The sequence below is a fragment of the Eptatretus burgeri genome, chromosome 6, assembly GCF_056783735.1.
Source record: "Eptatretus burgeri isolate ZD-2024b chromosome 6, Ebu_testis_v1, whole genome shotgun sequence".
Taxonomy (NCBI): domain Eukaryota; kingdom Metazoa; phylum Chordata; class Myxini; order Myxiniformes; family Myxinidae; genus Eptatretus; species Eptatretus burgeri.
The window spans coordinates 97,008,043-97,027,630 of NC_140966.1; the positions used below are offsets into that span (position 1 = coordinate 97,008,043).

The following is a 19,588-nucleotide window of genomic DNA, read 5'->3' on the forward strand; positions in this document are numbered from 1 at the left end:
CGACCACGAGGTGGAGCAGTGGAGGAGTCTCCCACCGAACACCCGGAATTTTGGTCGTGACTCTCGGACAACTCCGAAAGGTCACAAGTCACTTGGAGGACCGTGGTCACCAATATTTTGATGGCGTGAGGCAGGGTCCACTTGTCTAATTCCAATTTACCCAAGTACCCACGCCGTCTAACAACCGGGGAAACCACACCCTTTACTTGGCTGACTTTGTCCGAACCGAGTCGCTATCACCGACTCTGATCCGGTGCAACTGAGCGGAAGTTAACAAAGCCGCGCCGCACCAAGTGACAACTTAACGGCCCGAACGGTCTCACTAATTCTCAATATGCACCGTGCCGGGTCAATGGGTGAAAGTACAGAAAAACGAGCTGGTACATTTAACGGTTTTATTCCAATAATTGGGAGAGAGACACAGATCAGAGTTATCACGAATAAAGAAATGCAATGTACAATGGACAATGCACTTAACAATTCTACTTGCAGACGGGGCTCTCGGACACGCGCGCGCGCGCGCACACACACACACACACACACACACACACACACACACACACACACACACACACACACACACACACACACACACACACACACACACACACACACACACACACGAAAATGGACACCGTGGGTCTTCATTCGGTAGAGCCTGGCCGTGGGTACCTTCCCATCTCGTGCAGTCACACAGACTCCAAACCACCACGGTGGGACTCGAACCACAACCCGAAGTCCACGGCCCACGATCGGGACCAAGCCACCAACACTGCAGACGCTCTGCAATCGCCACCAACACTGCAGACGCTCTGCAATCGCCACCAACACTGCAGACGCTCTGCAATCGCCACCAACACTGCAGACGCTCTGCAATCGCCACCAACCCTCTCCTCTCTTGAGGTGGAAGCAATGTCTTTTTTTTTTTCCACTCGCCTCCCGATTGTACGGGGGGTTGTCAGGCGACTCGTGGCTGCCCCTCATTAGTTGAGCCGAACACTCCATCTGGCTGAGGCGGAGCCAGCTGGGAGGTGATGAACTTCCCTGGTTGGACAAGGGGTGGTCTGGTGGGAGGGGCAACGACCACCCTTCCCCCGTGCGTGTCTGAGAACCCAGACGGAACAGCCAGGGGAGCACCCACCCTATTCTCCATTCACCATTGTAGCGGGGAGGGGCGATCTCGGGTCGGCTGTCGGGCCGGCCGCCATTGATTGGACGAGTTCACGGTGGGCGGAGGGAACCTCACCCCTGTACGTGACATGCTGCACGTGGGCGATTGATGGCGATGGTGTGAAAACGAAGGAAGATTGAAGATTTAAAAAACCTGACTATAAAAGTAACTCGTAGCGCACACATGTAATCAATCCATTTGACAGAACGACGGGACCCTGACTATAAACACATATTTATCGAAATAACTGAACTGCGGGGACTGCTGTCTTTGTGTGCACAAGTTTTCCAAATTCGTAACAATACAAAGGATAACTAAGCCAATTTTTCATTGAACTGCTCAGAGATCATGTGCCTTTTCCCGGACTGTAAAACAAAGAATAACAGCCAATTTTTCATTGAACTACTCAGAGGTCATGTGCCTTTTCAAAAATATTTTGCAGACCATAACTCATCATCGAAGCATCTCATGTTGGCTTTCTTCTACTCAATCCCTTCCTTTTGTCTCTCGCTCTCTCGACCTTTAATTGGGATAAAACGCAACAGTGGGTTGACATCCAACTTGGGGTGGATGTATATCCATTGACTCTTTAAATTCCACTTAATAGTTACCTCTGCCACTGATGGTGATGGAGGTTATGTTTTCACCTCTGTCTGTCTGTCTGTCTCTGTCTTCATTTGTGTGCAGGATATCTCAAAAAGTTGTGCATGGATCCAGATGAAATTTTGTGGACAGGTTGGGTGTGTGACAAGGACGAAGATTTTGGTGAAGATCCGGATCAGGAAACGAGAAATTTTTTTCATGTGATTCTTCGCCATTGAGAGACGGGACCAAAAACTATATACAGTCATGCGCCGCTTTATGACGTTCCGGGCAACGACGGATCGCATATACGACAGATCTGACAGCTCTGAAAAAAATAAAATGAAAAAAAATGTAGCTGAAAAATTCCTATCGCCGAGTGATGGAGCCGACGTTGCGCTGCTAGTCGTATAAAAATAGCACATACAATTATGTATGCTGTACAGTGCATTATACTTCATAATGATAATAAACAACAGTGTGGGCCCTGTTATAATGCGATCGTTGAGGTCCATAAAATGTCATCGCGAAAAAAGCAGGGTCGTGCGAAATCGGGATTCAAGGAAATCGGCTTTCAAACTGAACCAATGTTTGCATGTTTACCTTCAAGCAAGTAAATTACCTTTAAATTGAAGAATTCCGTGAATAAATCGTTGTTGCAGTCGAAATTAAAACAAATTTCTTTTTGGTGAAGCTTTTCATGTTGTTAAAACAATCGCACTGTTCCGGAAATATATATCACAATTGACAGAAACTCGTTTCTTCATTTATAAATTATAACATCGATGCAATGATTACATATTTATCAAATCCAAACGCTATTTATTCATCTTTCTATAATCGATGCGAGAGGAGATTGTAAGCTGCTGCTAACAACATCGATGGCCGTCATGAACAGCACAAAGGTAAAACTAACGTGTCTTCAGTCTCTCTTGGATGCGTGTTACAATTGCCGACAGTATTCAGTACAGTAACATGCTGTACAGGTTTGTATCCAAGGAGCAATAGGCGATACCATATCGCCGAGGTGTGTAGTTTTGTTTAAGTACGATGTTCGAAAACGAAAACGAAAAAAAAAATGATGTTCGCACAACGACGACGTCGCTTAACGACTCGTTTCTCAGAACGTAACCCCGTCATGAAGTGGCGCATGACTGTATAGCACGATATCTCAGAGTTGTGGACGGATTCTGATGAAACTTGGTGGACACGTTGGGTGTGTGACAAGAACTAATTGATTAGATTTAGGTGAAGATCTGAATTCGGATCTGGATGCGAGAATTATTCAATTTTGAAAGCGATTCTTCACCATTGAGAGATAGTCAAAAACGATTTTGGACTGAATAGCATTATATTTCAAAAATTTAATGTGTCCGATATGTTCTTGTGGATCTGGCATTGCATAGCAGACATATGCACTCTTCCGAGTGCCCTTCTTGTTTAAAATGTATTTATTTACATATTACGTTTGCATATAATGAGATCAAAAATGATCGGACTGTGCTTTCAAGGTGTTTTCAATTTATTGTGGTATCCCAGATACTGTATGTTGACTTTAATATGCATCAAGGATGGAAATGGTCTTCAATCCCAAGGGTTAAAATATGCGGAGAGCAGACTCATGTGGCGCATCCAATCGTTTGTTCGGGTTTATTTATGTTTTTTTTTATTTTTTTATATTTTATTCAATGAAATGTTCAAACAACTTTTTAAAGGTAATTGAGCTGCTCATTTCTCAGGCCCTTTGTCTCAAAATAGAAAAAAAACTGCAGCACTTGTAGTTCATTTTTGTCGACAATGTATTTCCATGATGTGTGCACTTGCATATAATCTCTGCACAGCGATGTTAGTGTTTCTGCTTCTTTTTTCTGTTTTTGGAGGATAACGAACTTGGTTGAATGTGAGCAAAGAAACTTGAGTGCATCGTCTTTACGTGGCCTATCCTTTCTTGGTGTCCAAAAGTTTTTCGATTTTACATCGGTGCATATTTATATTAAATTTGTAGACTTTGTTTTTCACTTGCAAGTTGTGGGTTACGACGTGGAACTGAAGGTGGGAAAAGTCTGATTTAATTCCAGACCATTCGGGAACAAAAGGTGAAAAATTTGAAAGTGGGTGTCGACTTTCTATCAGCACTGCATGTATGTATTTGTAAATGTATATATGTACATGTATGTGTATTTTATATATATTTATTTATATATATATATATATATATATATATATATATATATATATATATATATATATATATATATATATATATATATATATATATATATATATATATATATATATATATATATATATATTGTTGCGGATTCGCGCCCGCCGGCGTGCTGACGGCCACGTAACTCGAATCGCGGCATGTCGCCCACCGGACGGACAATCCAGTCGTGACCCTCTCGGACTAACGCCGGGAACCAGTCACGGGTGGACCTTTCGGTCTCACCGCGATCGAGCCAATCAGCCCCCGCGTGGGATAGGGTTGCTCGCCAAATTCGACCTACCTAAGTACCCACACGGAGGGTAGACCGGGCGATCGCACCTCGCCGCAGGTCGACTTCGGACACGGGCCACTTACGCGACCCGTTCCGTACTATCGGGATAACCGCAGCAATGCCAACCCTCCCGATTTCATCGGGAGGCTTCCGAAAATTCACCCAAACTCCCGCCCTTACGATCACTATCCTTATCCTCCCGAAATTTTGATATTTTTGCACTGTTCACTAATCAGAATGTACTAGTATGAGAATTGAATGAAAAGCATCGTCTGCTACGTATAGCATGTGGTAACTCCATAACGTTCGCTGCTACCAAATTGTACGTAAAAAAATGCAAATTCAAATGAGGAGCAGCGAAACATTGGGTCTGGATCTCGCTTAGGCGATCATGCACTGAGATATAGTGCATGCGGTATGTGTGCAATACAGTGCATGCGGTATGTATGCACAGTGTATATGCATGCGATACGCTCACTGCATGCAGCTGGGCCCCGTACCAGCCCGGCGGTCGCGACCACCGTGCGGTGTTTAACAGCCGCTAGAGTTCTACGAGTCGCGCTGCAGCTGTGGAACATCGACTTCGAAGTTACCGATGCTTCAAGCCCTCGATGTTGATTACGAAATGGCAGAAAAGAAGCTTACGAAGACCAAGAAATGGTCTCAGAAGTACAAGACCGAATACAGTCTCCAATACCCATGTATTCGAAAGTCTGAAAGAGGAATTCATCATGCGTATTGTACAGTATGCAGCGTTGATATTTCAGTTGAGCACGGAGGTCGCGATGATATTCGGAAGCACTTGGAAGCAAACGGCACACAGACATTGCAAAGGAGAGATCTTCGAGCACGAGTACCGGTACACTTCTGAATTATTTCACCAAACAAGGGACAAGCGAGGAAGAGGATGTTACCCGAGCGGAACTTCTCTTTAGTGGATTTATTGTGGAACATAACTTGCCCATATCAGTCTCAGATCATGCTGGACCTCTATTTCAAAAGATGTTTCCAGATTCAAAAGTTGCTTCAAAGTATGGATGTGCAAGAACAAAAACTTGCAAGATGTGCAAGATGTGCAAGAAAAAAAAAAAAAAAAAAATAAAAAAAAAAAACAAGAACAAAAAGCAAAAAAAAAAAAGAAAAAAAAAAAGAACAAAAAAAAAAAGAACAAGAACAAAGAAGAAAAAAAGAACACTGGTCAACAATTTTTTACTTTCTGAATGTTGTCTAGATTTCTACAAGTGAATTAGGGTATTCTGGAACTGCTGAAACAGGAAATGGGATCCGTTTCTCTCCATCAGCTCAGGTTTTTGTGCTAAGTTGATTTGAAAAAATCAGATCTTGTGACAAAATCAATTACATTTTGTGGCATTATCAGCTGATTTTTGTCAACACATATCATCCTAAACATGTTTTTAAGAAAAAAAAATGTTTTGCCAACAACATTTATTGATTACATGATAGAAACATCGATTACTGTCATCTGAATGGTGGGCATTGATAAAGGTAAGTACAAGTAAATTGCATGTTGCGTCACCACTGTTCAAACTTCAGGGCTTGAACTTCCGTTTCTTCGAACTCCTGGAATGTTCAGCGGCAGGGAGGTCTCTCTTCAGATTCCAACAGTAGTCAGCCATCATGACTGCGTCCCAGCGACCCTGATACCTGGTCTCCATCTCCTTCATGTCCTGATGGAATCTCTCCCCCTGCTCGTCACTCATTGAACCCAGGTTCTCAGGAAACCGGTTCATATGTGAAAATAGGTAGTGCATCTTGATGCTCATGTTGCAGCCCAGGTTTCTGAAAGCAGTCAGCATGTTGTTGACAAGTTCTGCGTAGTTTCTGGCCTTATTGTTGCCAAGAAAGTTCTTCACTACCAAAACAAATGTATTCCACGCTTCCAGTTCCACTTCGTTCATTGAGTTTTTGAACTCTGGATCTCTGATGAGCTGATGGATCTGAGAACCATCAAAGATGCCAGCTTTCAACTTCTCCATGGTCAATCCTGGAAAAGCCTGGCACAAGTAAGTGAAGCAGTCACCATCTTTGTCCAGAGCCTTGGTGAACTGCTTGATTAAGCCGAGCTTGATGTGCAGCGGTGGGAAGAGTATTCTGTCTCTGTCCACCAGAGGGTCGTTGATGACGTTTCTTTCTTTGCATGGCACCAATTCCTCCCGCACAGGCCAGTCCTTCTTCGTGTAATGCTGAGCACGGTCCCTACTATCCCACATGCACAGAAAACATGGGTACTTGGTGAAGCCAGACTGTTGTCCCAACAAAAAGTTCACCATCTTCAGGTCAACACAAATAAACCACTTATGCTGATCATAACCAATTTTCTCCAGCACGTACTTCACCGCTTCATACTTCTCCTTCAGTGTAGTCGAGTGAGCGATGGGTACAGAGGCAAACTGGTTGCCGTTGTGTAGCAGAACACATTTCAGTGATCGCTTGCTGCTGTCAATGAACAGTCTCCAATCTTTGGGTTCGTACTGTGGCACTCCAAGCTTGAGCAGAAGCGCATGTCATAAATTGGCGCATGTAGGTATTGTACATTCTTCAGAGTTCGTTATTTCAAGAAATACAACTTTTTTGTATCACATTATTACAAAATCTGCCCCATTAACTTTAGTTTTGATCCACGAACTTTATGCTTTGCCTCACCAATTTTTGGAAGATTTTGAGGTTTTATGACTTCAAACTGATCCCTTTTCGACATAATCACCTAGAACTATCGTACCTGAATACTTCTTGTCATTAAAATAATTATTTCCAATCAAAACAATTATTTGACATGACATTTTACCCCACCAACTTCTTCTAAAATGCTCCACACATGCGTACATGTGAACAAATATGTAAAAACGACATGTGGCCATATCTCAAAAACTTGACCTGATTGAACAAAACTAATGTGAGTTTTGGATTCAGCGCATCAGATTCGTCCTAAATCAGCTTAAAAAAATGCAGACAACAAATTTGTTGTTGACCAGTGTAATTGGTGAGTTGTCAAATGTTACTGCTTCATCTATTGCCGATATTGCTAGACTAGCTCCATTTAGCCTAGCTACAGACGGTAGCAATGACAGTGGTGAGGCCCAGCTATATCCTGTCCTGATTTCGTACTATGACAACAGTGCTGGGATTGTGAAGCAAGGTTTGCTAAGTTTGCCTGCGTGCAAACAAGATTCCACTGGAGAAAACATTTTCAAACTGCTTGATCATGAGTTCAGTGACAGGAAAATTCCGTGGGGAAATTGTGTTTCCTTTTGTGCTGATAATGCCTCTGTCATGGTGGGCAAGCACAAAGGAGTCGCTGCTTATATCCACAAACAAAATCCAGAGTGCTACATCATGGGATGCCCTTGCCATATGATGCACAATACGGCCAAGAAGGCGGCTCAGGCCTTCCCCATTGAATTAGATGACTTTCTCATCGATATTTACTACTACTTGGACAAAAGTAGTAAACGCGTCAAAGGAGTGAAAGCACTGCAAGAACTCTGTGATGCCCCGACACACAAGATTCTGAAGCATGTCGCAACAAGGTGGCTGTCCCTTGGTCAGTGCCTAGACAGGCTGATTGAACAGTGGGAGCCACTTCGCCTCTTCTTCAAAGAAGAAGTCCGAAGAAAAATGCAACCAACTGTAGCCAAGACTCTAACAACGAGCAAGAAGGACGGCACTGTATCTACTGCCAGTACTGGCACTGCAGGATCAAGCACTAGTGGAGCAGCATTCACCACTACCACTGCAGTATCTGCTGCGAAGAAGACAGCAGGGACAGCACCAAAACCAATGCTGAGAGCAGGTAGCATCACCGGCCCTTCATCACGTTCAAATGGGAACGTGTGTGTACGGCTAAGTGTACTACGAGTTCTACAACTAAAAGCGCATCTTCCTCAAACACTGTGCAGGAATCTAGAGAAAAACGTGTCAACAGGATGTTCTTGTCTCCACAAACAAAACTCTATTGTTTCTTCCTTCGATATGCTAACAAGCTTTTGAGAAGGGAATCTTCTGCTCCAAAGGAGACGAACCCTGTATTCATCTCCTGCACGGAGAATGAATGGTCTTCTGAAAGATATCTTCGTACGGTTTTGAAACCATCGGTGTCATCGGTTGCTCTGGTAAATGTACCCTTCTCTGACAGAAATCATCAGAAGAATGATGAGGACCTCATGATTGGGAACGATGCCAAACTGTATATAAGGGAACAAAGGAGTCTCAAGAAATCCACCTTCACTCTGAGTGAGTCAGACATCCAAGGTTTCTTCAGTGCAGTTCGCTCATATTATGTGAAAGCCTGCAATTACATCTTCAAAACCTGGCCGCTCGATGATGAATTAGCCAAGCATGCTCAGGTGCTGGATGTTAAGCTACACCAAGAAGTGGGGTTTGACTGTGTGGAGTTTTTCATCAAGAAATTCCCCTGTCTGTTCAGTGGCGGTGATAGTGACATAGACAGTCTTGAGAGTGAATTCGCTCACTACCAGGCAGACGCCTCCATAGCTACAATTGCTACTGAGACAGTGAGAGTGGATGAGCAGTGGCATCGATCTCAAAGCTCACAGCTCCCTGCACTGGTGCCAAGAAGTATCTAATTTGAGCAAAGTGATGAAGGGAATCTTGGTCATTCCTCATTCGAACGCATCATGTGAGCGGGCACTCAGTCTTGTACGGAAGAATCATACTGAATTTCGTCCCAATTTGAGTGTCAAAACCCTGGAAGCTCTCTTAATTGAAAAACTAGCTCATAGCACCCCTTGCTACCAGAGAGAATACAGCAAAGACATAATCAGAAGGGCTAAAAGAGCCACACAGCTGTCACTCAGCAAAGCTGCCATGGAAAAAGCAAGCAGCAGTAGTACCAGCCAGTAAGGTAAGAAAAATATTGCTTCTTTTGTGCTTTTTGTTAATCTTTGATTGTCCCCTAACTTACTAATATTAACATACATGTAACATTAAAAAGTGCACAATTTTCCCCTTTTTTTGTTCAAAAAGTGGGAATTCTTAACATGTTAAATGCTCCAAAATAGGGCTCAGAGGGCACTAGAGAGCGTCTAGAACCCCAGAGCTTCCAGGGCCCTAAGGCGGGCCATGGACCCCGGCGCAAGGGTCGAGCGCTCCGCGCTCGAGATGTGCGCTTGGCGCACATAATTTGGTGTCGGTTGAAAATCCTCCCTAATTCTGATTTCCAAAAGTTGGCATCTCTGTAACCGAGCGGTGTTATTCGTCGACCTCGACGGTTCGATTAATTATCGGGCGTATTCAGCCCACTACCAACCCTTTACGTGAAGCAAGATGAGGATTCAATGAAAGAAATGACGAAGCGAAGCGGGAAACAGTTCAACACAAAGCACATTTATTCGCGCTGAACGGAAAGCACACATATTCAATTCCACCAAAAGCACATAGAAAAGAAAAACACAATGCAATTTACACAAAAAGCAAATGCGACAATGCAGATCTAATACCGATTACGCGAGCACACGGCAACACTTATACAATTCTACTTCACAGACGGCGCCGACAACACACATTCCCAAAAACAAAAGAAAAGAGAACCCTCAAAGATGAGGCGGGCCTGAGGCCGAGACCGGGTCGGGCCTACCCGTCTGGTGATGAGACGCGGAGCGGCGATGGTGCCTCAACTCCGCGGGCCTCGCGGGCAGTGTCTGGTAGGGGGTGGGAAAGGGGCCCCCTTGGTCGCACTATCTCAGCGCGGGGGGAAACAGGAGGGGGTTGCTGATGCTCGGGGTATAGAGGATTTCCACTCTGCCTCGAGTCCCGCGACGAGCGTCTCCACCTCGGCCAGGTCGCGCCGTCGGCCTCCCTGGTGTGCAGCTCCCTGCACGACGCGAGCACCCCCTCGTCTGCCCTCGCCGCCTCTCCACAGCTCCGTCCCCTTTTGCTCCGACTCCAACGCACACGACGACGATCAACTCCTTCTTGCTTCTTCTTCCCAACTCCACCGCCCGCGAAGTCTTAACTCTCTTTTTACTTGACTGACGAACGCGGTCGCTTATATCAGCCCCGTGGCTTCGCTCTCTCATCTTTGACCCCCTCCCTTCGACCTTTCACCTCGCTCCCCATTGGCCCGAGAAAAAGTGGGCGTGAATGCTTTTTGATCCATAAATTTGCATATATCGATCGCCCTCCAACGCCCTGGGGGCGGGGCCAAATCGACCCTCGCTCACCGATTGGACGGAACAAAAGTGGGCGTGTGTCGTTTTTGATCCGTTTTTGAAGTGGAAAATCCGTGGTTTTGTACACGCTGTTCGGCGCGCGCCCTGCACGAGTCCAACACCGGTACCCACAAGCGGCGCAAGAACGGTGGCGATGCGACGGTTGCGAGGTGTGACGTGAAGCGGCGCCGCGGTGGGTGGTTGATGTTGTGGTTGTAACAATGGCGGTTGGTCCAAATTAAAGATAGTAAAAGAAAAACGGCTATCCTGAAGAGTCGCAGCACGCATAAATGACATGTATTCCCACTAGACAACGGGTTTGGGCCTAACTACACATGTACTTACCGAGATATCTCACCTAAGGGACCTGAATGGTGGTTTGCGAATCTGGTAACCACAACAATATATATATATATATATATATATATATATTTTTTTTTATTATTATTTATTTATATATCTTTGTATATTATATATATATATGTATATTATATATGTATATTTTATATATATATATATATATTTTTTTTTTAATATACATTATGTATATATTATGTATATATTGTGTATATATTGAATGTAATATATATATATATATATATATATATATATATATATATATATATATATATAGAAATATTATATATATTATATATGTATATAATATTTATGTTATATTATGTATTATATGTTACAAGTGCGGGGCCCGTAGGTGAGTGCCAGTATGTGCAGCCCTCTCTCGCCCCCTCTCTCTCGCCCCCCACTCTCGCCCCCCTCTCTCGGCCCCTCTCTCTCGCCACCCCTCTCTCCCCCCTCTCTCCCCCCAAGTCTCGCCCTTCCTCTCTCCCCCTCCTCTCTCGCCCCCACTCTCATCCCCCCTCTCCCGTCCCCCTCTCTCGCAAATATTAGTCGACAGATAAATGGCCGTAACTTGGGAACCGCTCGTCCGATTAATATCAAACCTCAAAAAGGCACATCCGCGGGTCCCCAGCAATATTCCTGGCAAGTTTCAATCAGATCGGACCGTCAATCGTGCAAAAAAAAAAATAATAAAAAAATAAATAAACAAACATTAATTGTGACGTCAAAGCACTGTGTCTTGTCATTGGTCGACAGATAAATGGCCGTAACTTTGGAACCGCTTATCCGATTAATATCAAACCTCAAAGCACATCCGCGGGTCCCCGGCAATAATCCTGGCAAGTTTCAATCAGATCGGACCGTTAATCGTGCAAAATAAACTATGAAAATAAATAAATAAACAAATATTAATTGCGATGTCATTTGTGATGTCATAGCACCGTGTCTTGTCATTGGTTGACAGATAAATGGCCGTAACTTGGGAACCGCTCGTCCGATTGACATCAAACCTCAAAAAGGCACATCTGCGGGGCCCTGACAATATTCCTGGCAAGTTTCAATCAGATCGGACCGTCAATCGTGCAAAAAAAATAATAATAAAAAATAAATAAACATTAATTGTGACATCATTCGTGATGTCAAAGCACCGTGTCTTGTCATTGGTCGACAGATAAATGGCCGTAACTTGGGAACTGCTTATCCGATTCATATCAAACCTCAAAGGCACATCCGCGGGTCCCCGGCAATATTCCTGGCAAGTTTCAATCAGATCGGACCGTCAATCGTGCAAAAATAAAAATAAATAAACAAACAATTGTGATGTCAAAGCACCGTGTCTTGTCATTGGTCGACAGATAAATGGCCGTAACTTTGGAACCGCTTATCCGATTTATATCAAACCTCAAAGGCACATCCGCGGGTCCCCGGCAATATTCCTGGCAAGTTTCAATCAGATCGGACCGTCAATCGTGCAAAAAAAATAAATAAATAAACAAACATTAATTGTGATGTCATTTGTGATGTCATAGCAATGTCTTGTCATTGGTTGACAGATAAATGGCCGTAACTTGGGAACCGCTTGTCCGATTGACGTCAAACTTCAAAAAGGCACATCTGCGGGGCCCTGGCAATATTCCTGGCAAGTTTCAATTAGATCAGACTGGCGGTTGTCGAGAAACGGTGGTCGCAGACAAACAAACAGACAGACAGACACACACACAGAGATTGCTGGGATTATAGATAGATATGTATGTATTATATGTGTATATTATGTATGTATATATTTTATGTTTGTATATATATATATATATATATATATATATATATATATATATATATATATATATATATTTATATATATATATATATATATATATATTTATGTATATATATATATATATATATATATATATATATATATATATATATATATATGTGTATGTATATATATATATGTATGTATGTATGTATATGTATGTATATGTATGTATATATATATGTATGTATGTATATGTATGTATATATATATATATATATATGTATGTATATATATATATATCCCATGTATTATATATTCCAGGTGACTACCTGTGAAGCTGCTTGAGAGAATGCCAAGAGTGCAAAGCTGTCAAGGCAAAGGGTGGCTAATTTGAAGAATCTAAAAATATATATTTGATTTGGTTAATACCTTTTTCTTTCTTTGTTTGGTTTCTACATAATTCCACATGTGTTATTTCATAGTTTTGATGTTTTAACTATTACAGGTAGTCGTCGACTTACGACCAATATTGGTTCCGACCAATCGGTCATAAGTCGACTTAGTCGTAAGTCGAACAACCTATATTTTACATACAAAAAATGTTGTTTTTTTTATTTCGTTTCGGGGCCACTTTACGTCGTCGTAAAGTGGTCGTAAAGTCGAACAGTCGTAAGTCGCATAGGTCGTAAGTCGACGACTACCTGTATTCTACAATGTAGAAAATAGTAAAAAATATCGAACAACCCTTGAGTGTGTGTGTGCATGTGTGTGCGTGTGCCTTGTTATTATTGTTATTAATATTTTAATCTTTATTCTTTTTCTAACTTGCAGGTGCGTTTTGGGTAACACCACCATCGTAGCAGAGTTTGCCAGTGATGACGACATAAACCGTTTCTTTGCGCAAGCAAGTGCTGCAACATCATGGCCACCGACCTCAAGCCTCCCCCCTTCGGCTGGTCCAGGAAGACAGAACTCGAGCGGCAATCGCCTGAGCAGCCGGCAAGGCCCCTCGACTCCTGGCGGTGGCGTTTTTGCATCTCGTTGGGGTGGTCAAGAATCGATCTCTCCCTGGTCCTCGGCAGAGAGTTCGGTCAATCAAGCTCCGGTCGCCCAATCACCTCCTTCAGCAGCATGGGGTGATGGCGGCACTGTAGATCGTGCTCGCACCCGTTTAGCACAATCTCCTCCGCCGCTCAATTCCTTCTTGCCCGGTGATTTGCTTGGCGGCGAAGCCATGTGAGGTGCTCGATCCGTATTTCGGAAATGGAAGCTCATGTTGTGGAGAGCATGGAAAGTGCTCTGTCGGAGCAAAGATCATGCTGCAGTCGCGTGGCTTGTCGCATCTTCCAATTGCAAGCAACAGCTGCGTTTCATTTGTGGTCCCTTTTCCAGTACATATTATCTCCTCTCACTCCTGAATCTTTCTTCTTTTTCTTTATTTTTTTTCCTCTTCTCTTATTTCAATGGCAATCTCCAAGCCCATAAAAGCACTGTCGGCAGATGCTTCCAGTCACAGGCAGATGCTGACGTCCAATTCTTTGCCAAACACTTGCTGCTTGGGAGAAAGTAGTGACAGCACGTGTGTTTACACACAGAAGGTTACATGGTTGATTCATTATTTTTTGTAGCACACAATTGTGTTCGCCGAAAGCATTTTTTTTCGATTTTGTTTTTGACCCCTGCTCAATTCCAGGGGTGACATAAGGAGAATGATTCGAGGAAAAAAATAATTACCCCCGACATTATTTCTCAGTCGCAAACTTCCTTAGTATTCGGGTGCCGTGATGTGAATCGTCATTTATTTTTTTATTTTTCCCCTCTGTTCCATGCCATCTCCTCAGTTGCTCCTTTTATTTTTGCCTCATTATTATTTTTTTGGTCCTGTCTTTTCGTATTGATGTGTTAAAAACTGCTCTGTCGTGGAGTCAACGAAGCTCGTTTTTGGTGCCGAGCTCGTACTGTGGTACACTATTTAACTGTGCTGTCATGCATCTGCAGGTTGCAAACCGTTCAGCCATCTACTGCCCAGTCACGTTAATTTTAACAAGTTACACTCCTATGCAAAACAGGTCAACCATCTACCGACAGTCTCGCGCTTTTGCGCGTGGCGGTTCTTACCTAACACTGTAGCTGTGAATGCGCAAGGACTCGACTTGATACTCGTGCATGCATTTACTGTGTCCCACTCAACCATTGGATAAGCTAATGGGAGGGCCGTGGGACATTGGCGTGGTGCTGTTTGGTTGACGTGACGTCAGTGCTTTTAGATTCCCCCACCTGTTGGAGTTGGGTAGTATTGGGGAGGGGGGATATTTTTGTGAACGATGGGTGGGAAGGGGTCTAAAATCGTACGCGGGTAGCCAGGTCTTGTCATGCAAAATGTGAGTTTATTTCCGAATGGATAGCACTGTTCATCTCCTGGCCACTTTTTACAAAGGAAAAAAAAAAGAAAATGGCAATGAGTCCGTCTAATCCTCATTTATATATTTTTTTCTTTTTCCTGTCTTGCATCAGGCGTTGTGTGGAAGAGGCGCCGTTCATATAAACCGGGACGTATTGTGTGGGCTTTGATGGCTGTTATGTGAAAATTGCTCAAACTTGCACACCTGCCTCCTAAGTGTGTTTCGCTTAGACGGTCAATGCTGATTTCATTCCTCGGAATTTTACAACCGCGTCCCGCCTCCTGCCGGACTCGACCCTGTGTGTCTATGTGCGCGCAGCGTTATAGCAGTATCGATATATGAATATGTAATCTTTTTTGTTTTCTGTTTTTTTTCCCCCCTTTCTCTCTTCTCGTGAGGTTTTACGCAGAAATGCAGTTGCACACTAATGTTTTACCCTAAGAATATGTTTGTTGGCATTAAAAGAAAAAAAAATTCCTCGCCTGCCAAAACATATCGAGGTAATTACTTGAATAATCCAGGCCAAAAAGTAAAGAGAGAACCCTTTGAAATGACGGTTAAATTGTTTTTAACTCTGTTATTTTTTTTCTCCTTTTTTTTTTTTTGCTTGCACGCAGATGCGTGAAAAGTCTTTCTGCTGCAGCATGACAGTGCACTGTTGCCCATCGTTCCTTCTCTTCTCTCTTCTCCCCCCTCTCCCTCCTCTCCCTCCTCTCCCTCCTCTCCCTCCTCTCCCTCCTCTCCCTCCTCTCCCCCCTCTCCCCCCTCTCCTCCCCATCCTCCCTATCTCTCTCTCCCTCTCTTTTTCTGGCGTTGCACTGAATGTTGCCACTGCCCTTTGGGTTCTCCTATTCGTTTAGCTTTTATGTTAGCGTGGGTATACGGAGGGAGGCCATCGGTCGGTGTTTAAAAGCGGACGTTTTTGTTTTTGCTTTCCCTGAAGACCGTCACCCATGATCAATCGGTTTTGAGTGGTTAAAAAATGATGTCCAGTGAAGATTTCCCCCTCCCCCCACCTCACAACCTTTCTGGGCCTCCTCCGGCCTCCCTTTCTCACCCACGCGTCAACTTCCCCTCCTCCCCCTCCCTCACTGTGCCCTTCCCCGTTGGAGACTGCGAACTATAATCATAATTTTGTGCACTTCAAATGTAGCTGCAGTTTTGCCTGAGCTGGTCTGTAATAGGAAGCTGAGCACTTGGTGATGGGCTGTGGAATGGAGAGGTGCCTGCACTGGTCGAAGTCCACTTGTTTACAGAATTCCAGCACGAAGGTTCCTATTAATGGCCGTTGGACCAGGTTGACTCAAGACTATGAAGGTACTTGTGAGTTTTTTTTTTTGTTTTTTTTTTTTTAATATATATGATAGGGATGTCTGAAGCCATTTGTAAAGGGTAAGTTTGTTTTTCTCCAAAAAAAAAACAAAGTAACTTGGACAAAAAAAAGAGTCTTGAATCTCAGGTTCCATCCAGAAACTGACAACCTCTGCCTGCATTTGTTTTTTGTTGTTTTTTTTTTTTTTCATTCGGTCACCTGCTGGTTTGACTTGATGAAGTGTGAAGTGTTCCTTTTTATTTTTATTTTTTTTAGTGTTAGTGGCATTTTTGGGTATTTACTTTCATTTATTTTAGCATAACTGCCTCAGCATTTTGTTGACATTTATGGTTTTGATTTTACTTTGAGTTCAACTGAAGCTTGTCTATTGGGTTGCATTGCTGCTTTGGCTGTTGTGCTTAATAAAAAAAAAAGAAGCTGCTGTAGGGTTTAGACTATGCATCACTGGAGTGTACAAGAAACTACATAATTATTCCAGGTCGAAAGTTGCAGAGTACTTAAACTTCAGTGGTACAGAGGCACGGAGCCTTAGCAACGATTAAAACAAAAAAAGTACTTCCAAGAAAGACTCATAAATTGTTTTAAGTGCAAATACCTGTTACATGCCTTTTGTTATAAAGTGCATCTAATCTTGCAGAAAGTTATGAGGACTTGCTTTTAAACTTTTTTTTTTTTTTTTTTGTTCAAGAATGTGATTGTACTGAACTTGTTGCTTTAATGAATTTACCAAGATTTGAAATAAATGTCTTATGCGTACAGTGCCTTGGTGTGCTTTTTTTTTGTTTGTTTTTTTTCATGGATTTGTTACGATTGCATGCATCTTTAACAGGTACATACTGAAAATTATCTGAGTAGGAATGCTCATCTGGAGAAAAGGTTAAACACAAATTGGGAAATAGATTGTCAGAGTGGAGCGAAGAAACATGCTCATGGAATGTTGAGAAAGGTAGATTACAAAAAGTGGAAACATGGTTCATTCGGAAGGATGTTTTATTTATTTGTTTTTAATTGATCATTTTGAACTTATTAATTGCTCCTCTGCATGTGTGACAGTGTTTGCACCGTTCTTGAAACTGAAATCCCTGGAAGAATGAAAAGCATTTTCCAGTTCTGGACAGTCCGAGAAAACTTCACACACCTGTGAAATCGAGAAAATAGCGCAAATAGATATGATCGACATGGCCCCCGGTCGGAATTGTGAATTCTACCAAATAAAATGTTCCCAGTTTTAACCTCCCCCAGGGATTTACCGTTTTAGCCATGCCGAAATGGTTTCTCAGTCTGGGCTCTGAACCAACACAGAGCTAATCCTAATCCCCCATTAATGGATTGAATGCATGGTGCTAATTTAGCTGCTAACTTATTCCCAAGTTAGTTCCCTCTCGTGTTCTTCTGTCTGTCCATAATTGTGTTAATGGCCTTTGGCAATTATCCATTATGACCAAAAATATCTGAGGACCCCTGGGACTTTCTGCAGTTTTGACTTTCTACATATAATTGTAAGTAGGTGCTCCTGCGGTGCAAGTGATAAATACACAACTGAGACGGTCAGCGCTTACAGTACTGTACTGGACCTATCCCTGCATCGACACTGCATTTGTAATAAATTCCTTTTTCGGTTATTATTGCTCTTCATGATTTTTTTAATCATGGCTACCAAGAGGAAAACTGTTGTTCGTGGTGAACTAAATGCAAAAAAGACACAAAGAGAAAGTGGAAGTTTTGGATAATCTTTATGGTCGAGGTGACAGTGTGGCCTCACTTGGCAGACATTATGGTGTTAACAAGTCCAATATCCGCCAAGTAAAGAAATGCGCAGAAAACATAAGGGGTAGTGAATGCTCTTGTTTTGCACCATGAGCTGTACATGACTCGTGAGTTTATAGGTGAAATGCAACCCCCCTGCGTAAAATTGGGTTTATTGTAGACTATAAATACACTTGATATCGGAGCATAATTTGTTGAATAAAATTTTTATGAAAAAGAGGATAATTATTAAGTGCAGTTTACTCCATGTATGCAATCCATGTGACAGAAGCTGGTGATTAATGCTGCAAAAGGTACAACTCTGGGTCTGGTATAAACATGCGAAGCTAATATTGTCGGTATACTTTTTTTTCCTCAAATAGTCAAAGGAATAGCAGAAAACAACCAAGTTTTCATTCTTATTCTTGTGGTTAATTCCAATGTCGATTGTTGTTGCGGAAAGCATTTGGATTAAAAGTCCTGGAAAACTCCTGGAAATGTGATCTTCCATGGTTGTGTGAACCATGCCCAGATGTGAGAGCAGTATTCAAGACAAGGACAAATCAATCCTTCATATCATGTCTTCAGACAAGAAGAATCTTCAACATCTGAACAGGACTCCAAGTTTCTTCAAGGCAGGCTTAGCTATTTGTACAACGTGAAGTTTCCAAGATAGATTTGATATTAAAGTAATACCAATTATGTTTACTGTTATGTTTATTTACTTATTGTGTGGTAAAATTTACTTATAATTATGTTTACTGTTGAGTGGTAAAATTGTAGAGCCTTGGAAGGAGATGGGAAAGCTCAAAATAATTTTAGACAGAAATTGAGTTTTCGAAACATTTAACTTCACTTGATTACTTTTGCCCCACTGAAATCCTGTCCAACTCCGAATTTATAGAGGTCGTCATAAAAACGAGATGCATATTGAGCAAGAGAATGAGCGGATGTGAAAAATGTCGAGGAATGCAATGTTGTCGTCGTCATACGAACACGTCATTGATAAAAAAGGAAGAGTGGAGGAGATGTGACAGATCCTTGAGGGATGCTTTCCCCTTACCCATGCCCTTGCCCTTAACCCTCAACTTTGAAATTATATCGGCATGTGCTCCATGTGGTTTCAAGGCCCTTCGTCCTATTCCATGCCATGAGAAGTGCCATTGGAGAGATCTGTTCTGATTGCCAAGGTTTGTCGGAATGACGTGCATTCAGGAAAAAGGCTAAACTTGACAACTTGAGGTAAGCCTTGGAATCTTGGGTTACAGCATCAACAACTCAACTTGCTGTTCATGCTTTGGTGTGTTTGGCTAACAAAGTCGTCTGTATTCGAGCATTTACCAACAAAGGAAAAGTGAAACTTTTTCAATAATTGGTGGATTTCCAGGAATGATTCTTCAGCTTGCGTGTCCGTGTGTCCCTCGGTGTGATGACCAAGAAGATGTTGAATTTCCAGGTATGAATTCAACCAGACTCTGTGGAATGGTTAAAGCGTCTGCTCTGAGTTTGGGAGGTCAGTGGTTCAAACTCTGACTGAGTCATACCA

General features: G+C 42.7%; 1 protein-coding gene across 3 annotated transcripts in view; it reads left to right on the forward strand.

Moving 5' to 3' along the window:
* LOC147025407 (trinucleotide repeat-containing gene 6C protein-like) overlaps positions 1-16,125 on the forward strand; it is a 59,625-nt gene extending 43,500 nt beyond the window's left edge. For all 3 annotated transcript variants that reach the window (XM_085886379.1, XM_085886377.1, XM_085886378.1), the window contains exon 19: positions 13,393-16,125. In XM_085886379.1, coding sequence (XP_085742505.1) covers positions 13,393-13,801 — 409 coding nt within the window. In that variant the 3' untranslated portion in view covers positions 13,802-16,125. The remainder of the gene's footprint in view (positions 1-13,392) is intronic.
* Positions 16,126-19,588: the final 3,463 nt, after the last annotated feature.